The sequence below is a fragment of the Montipora foliosa genome, chromosome 11 (assembly GCF_036669935.1).
Source record: "Montipora foliosa isolate CH-2021 chromosome 11, ASM3666993v2, whole genome shotgun sequence".
NCBI lineage: Eukaryota > Metazoa > Cnidaria > Anthozoa > Scleractinia > Acroporidae > Montipora > Montipora foliosa.
This window is the reverse complement of record NC_090879.1, coordinates 15,232,903-15,237,902: the sequence shown is the minus strand read 5'-3', so window position 1 is coordinate 15,237,902 and position 5,000 is coordinate 15,232,903. Positions and strand designations below refer to the sequence as shown.

The following is a 5,000-nucleotide window of genomic DNA, read 5'->3' as shown; positions in this document are numbered from 1 at the left end:
CATCTTGAACTCCCACATCTTGAATTATACCCACTGCCTGCTCTCGTCTGATCTTGTAACTCAGTCGGTAGTAGCTTATGTGTAGGTTTTCTTTTGGGGGGAGGGTATGGCTACACATAGGCTAATTTGTAGAACAATGGTGATCTCATCCAGGTTCAATTCCTACCCTAATTAGAATTTTTCTCTGTCCTTGTGTGGACCTATTTCCATTAGGTAAGTCTGTAAAGGCTCAGGTGGATTACTTAGCAATAATAATAATAATAATAATACTCCATTCACACTTGTTGGGTATCATATGGTAACATATATAGCCTACGTGTAGCCGTACCCTCCCCCTGAGCCGTACCCTTCGGGGGGAGGGTACAGCTACACGTAGGTTATAATGTGTAGCACTGAGTTGGCTATAACTATTCTTATTATCCAACAAGCTCAAATGGAATAAAATTGTCTTGTTAAATTTTCATTAAATTCTGAATGTTTGGACACTCGGAAAGTTAAAGACAATCAGTTTCCAGCTTGGCAACACTTGATGCAATCAGTTTCCATATTAGGTCATACATTATATAAGCCGATAACCAAGATTCAATGAACCAATCACAAAGCTAGAAATGCAATACCCAAAGTCGAGCATTTAATAACTGGGAATATATATCACTTGAAATTCAAGGGAGGATCTAGGATTTTGGCTAGGGGGGTGCACATGTCAGACGGAAATGCACAGGAAGCCCAATATTTATGTGTTAGACAATGTATAATACAGGCTTTTAAGAGGGTTAGGGCTGTAGTATGATAAATCTGTAAATGATGAAACAAAATAGGGCAGTTAAATTTGGATACCTGAAATATATAACACCTATCAATGATCTCATTGAAAGTTCCGATAACACAATTTGGAATAATATCAAAAATAATCCCGGGCACCCTCTTGCACATTTACTACCTCCGCAACGAACAAGAATCTTGAGGCCTAGAAGCCATAATTTTGTATTACCTAAAATTAAGACTGAGCGTTTTAAAAAGGTGTTTTTAAATAGATGCCTGTATCGTTAGAACTTTTATATATTATTTATATATATGTTTTTTAGATACTTAGTGTACATCATAAATATAGATAATTTAACTTTTTAGAATGATGTAATTGTAATTAAGAACATTTGAATTCTTAACTGAATAAAGTGCTATATAATGATGAAGCAAGTAAAAATCTAACTTTTTTTGAAAAAATCCTGCTATAGAACTTTGCATTATTATGATTTTCTTCAGCTAGCTTGACGATCGATGGAAAGATCAAATGGCAGAAAATGGAATGACAATGAGGCTGTGTTAATTGGTGGTTTATGCTGACCACTGCTACGAAAGCAAACTAGCAGCGCAAAAGATCTAACTAATTGGCAAGCATTCACTTCTGGCAACATTTTATTCAGCCAAAACTCCGAAAACTAGCGGTTTTAAGGCACAACGGACCGCTGTCTGTTATTTAGGTTTTTTATTTCGTTTGTAAATTTTAGAATTTTATAACTAAAACGTTATTTTTTTTTGGTAACCGAAGGGGGTGCACATGCACCCAGTGCACCTCCCCTAGATCTGCCCTTGGAATTACACTCTGATAAAATAAAACCTGTTGAAATAGAAGTGTTACATGGCCTAAGTTACCCCTTTTATGCACTTGTGACAACAATACCTAGATCCTATTTGAAAATTGAAGATGAATGAAACTACTAGCTTGCATATTTTTTCAATACAGAATTCCACTTTGTAACTTTATGTGTAACAAATCTAATAAAAGAAGTATAAATAAGGCAATTCACCAAGAATAAAGAAATTATTTAAAGTGCAGGATATAGATGAAAGAGAGAAATGACCTTTGTACTCATTTGGACAATTTAAGTATGAAAACCATAAGTATGAAAACCAACAGAAATGCACTATTCAGATCACGTGCATGGTTCTGTAAATAGAGATAAAGTTCAACTGTCTGAGAGTACAGGGAGGGTTTGAAAGGGTAGCAGGGAAAAGCTGGGGTTGATGAATGAATTATATACAACCACTATTGATTGTAACAAAGTATACGACCACATGTTCTTGTATGAACACAATGAACTTTACAAATATAACTTAGAAAGAAGATGAATGAGACAAATACAACACCAGATTCTACTAATTCAAAGGTATTTTTACTTCTTTTGTGTGAATTTATTACTTCTTATTTCTACTTTATTACTACTTTTGTGAGAGGCGCGATGGCCTCGTAGTTAGTGCGCTTGACTCCTTAGCGAGTGGTCCAGGTTCAAGGCCCTGGCCGGGGACATTGTGTTGTGTTCTTGGACAAGACACTTTACTCTCACGGCGCCTCTCTCCACCCACGTGTATAAATGGGTACTGGCGAATTTAATGCTGGGGGTAGTCCAGTTTAGCCCAGGACTAGCATCCCATCCAGGGGTGAGTAGAAATACTCCAAGTCGCTTCATGCTCTACCAACTGAGCTATGAAGCCACACAGTTGGGAGCAGAGCACTTTGCTTAAATTGTCCAGGTAAGGGTGAGGATCGTTTCTCTCTTTCAGGAGAGGATGGCACAGTCGGTTAGTGCGTGGCCTTAGTGCAAGAGGTCCTCAGTTCGATTCCCGGATCTCACATCCTTGTTTCAACTTCTTTCCGTTCTGTGTAGCTTAAGTAGCTTTAAGCCTTTCACTCCCAAGAGTGCCACTTATAGATTTTACTCTGTTTAACGCCAGACGATTTTACTCGTCAATGGGGAACCCCCCACAGGGGTGAAAGGGTTAACAACAGCTAGATTCACTCAAAAACTATGTCCCTATTAACCCTTTCACTCCCAAGAGTGCCACTTATAGATTTTACTCTGTCTAACGCCAGACGATTTTACTCGTCAATGGGGAACCCCACGGGAGTGAAAGGGTTAAATACCTGTAAAATGGAGCACTGAAGGCGAAGGGGGAGTAAAATGAGCGCACCGTCGACCTCAGGTTTGTCAGTTGAATTACTGTTACGAGTTATCAACGTTAAATATGGTTGCTTTACTTTACTTTTTACACCAAGGAGAGGAAACTCATCCCCGCCCTTTGTTAACAACAGAAATGTTTTGAGTCATGGGATGAAAAGCTGTGGTTTACAAAATCTTCAAAAAGTACCAGATGTTATACTCATTATTTCTGATAATTATTACACTTGCACAACTAAACACTTAAAAAAAAAAATTAAATGCCCATTATAATATAATAAATAATTACAGAATTTGCTAGTGTAGATATAATATCAGAGTAGAGTGACAACTACCGGTAATATTGTTTAAAGCAGAGGATGTGCTAGTTGAAACTCCTTTGTTATATTATAATACCTTGAATGATGGAATTTGATCTTCTGGTTTGATCAAATTACATCCAAGTATGCAACTCCTTGGTTCAACCATTTTCTATTCTATATTATATTAATTTTTTTCAATCATATCTGAAGATGCACGCTGGCCCCACTCTACCCAAGAGCCATCATACACCCTAGTGTCTGACTTTCCACAAAGATATGATGCCAATGCGAGAACACAGGCAGTAATTCCAGACCCACAGGTTGTAATAAGTGGCTTCCTAAGATCAATTCCTGCATCTTCAAACACTTTCTTTAACTCCTCTGGAGTTTTCATAACCTTAGTTTCTGGGTCCAAACACTGAGAGTAAGGCACACTTTTGGAGCCTGGAATGTGACCAGATGGGAAGTTTGGACGTGGTTCTGGATCAGTGGCATAAAATCTACCAGCAGATCGAGCATCAGCAACATGACAACATTCTTGAGATATATTGGCCTTAACAAAGTCAAAGTCACAGAACATTCTTGTATTCAAAGAAGCTTCAAATGGGCATCCATCTAATAAAGAGAGATCAGAAATTCATAATTTATTTAGAGTTTTCCAAGCCAAAGACCTAACAGTTAAGAAATAAGTGCAGACTTCAATGGTCTTTGCTTTTTCAGGCAGATTGCAACTGTGAAGATTTCACGTGGTATTTCTCCAACAATTTTCTACAGCTAAGCATACAAATACCGTTGTTGCTTTGATATAGTCAAAGCAACAACTTTTTATATGACTTTAGACACAGTCGTGTTGGGAGACCCAGTGGAATAGAAAAAATTTGCTGTTGACAAGCTACAGTCCACTATCCCAGTGGGGCTCAGTTTGTTATCTTAGCATAAAGCGCATCTTTTGGAAGGTGTTTTCTTGTGATCGAGTGAACAAACTACCATCTGAGGTTGCTTGCAGTACTGCTGTTGCATTGATGGTGGGTTGAAATGAAACTTCAATCTTTGTCAATTGATTCTGATGTGGAATTGTGACTGTGGAAACCTTTTATCTCGTAATATTTGACTCAGTTTGGTGGGCTCCCTAGAATCAAGTGTGCAGCCTTGGGACCTTATAATAGGTGGGCAACCGAGAAATTGAAAAATGGCTCACATTGTGTTGGTCTGGAAAATAACCACACAGGAAGGAAGCTACCCACAATGGAATAAAGCAAGGCTTTCTAATAGAGAAGATATCTTTGATGCCACCTATCATCATTAATGTATCAACCAGAGCCTCACTGGCTGTTGAAACAAAGGGTCTTTTGTTCCTGTGGTTGGCAAATTTGAATAACAAAAGCAATGTTTGTAGATATCTTCCCTACATTATTATCTTCTTAAGCCTTTTATCGGGATTCCCATACAAATCCTTATATTCTTGTTGGCTTCCCTCACACTGAGCTTGGGGTGCCTGTGGGTACCTCCCATATTCCATTCCATTCCTCATCTCCATACCAACATTTTTTTCAGAATAACAACATTTAGGCATTTACCTTTAACCTCCGTTTTCTTTTCTGGGCCCGATTCGATTGGATAACCCTCGGCTAACCATTTCGGGAATCCTCCGTCCAAAATTGACACCTGTTCGTGACCAAATGCACGTAAAATCCACCACACCCGAGGGGCCGAAAAGAGTCCAGACTTGGCATTATTATCG

General features: G+C 38.4%; 1 protein-coding gene across 1 annotated transcript in view; it reads right to left on the bottom strand.

Annotated features, from left to right (window-relative positions):
• Positions 1 to 2,152: 2,152 nt before the first annotated feature.
• The window catches only part of LOC137976148 (3-mercaptopyruvate sulfurtransferase-like), a 3,342-nt gene continuing 494 nt past the window's right edge, over positions 2,153 to 5,000 (bottom strand). Inside the window, exons 1-2 of the mRNA XM_068823439.1 lie at positions 4,837 to 5,000; positions 2,153 to 3,874 (exon numbers count right to left, since the gene is read on the bottom strand). The exon at positions 4,837 to 5,000 is cut by the window's right edge and continues 494 nt beyond it. Coding sequence (XP_068679540.1) covers positions 3,444 to 3,874; positions 4,837 to 5,000 — 595 coding nt within the window. The 3' untranslated portion in view covers positions 2,153 to 3,443. The remainder of the gene's footprint in view (positions 3,875 to 4,836) is intronic.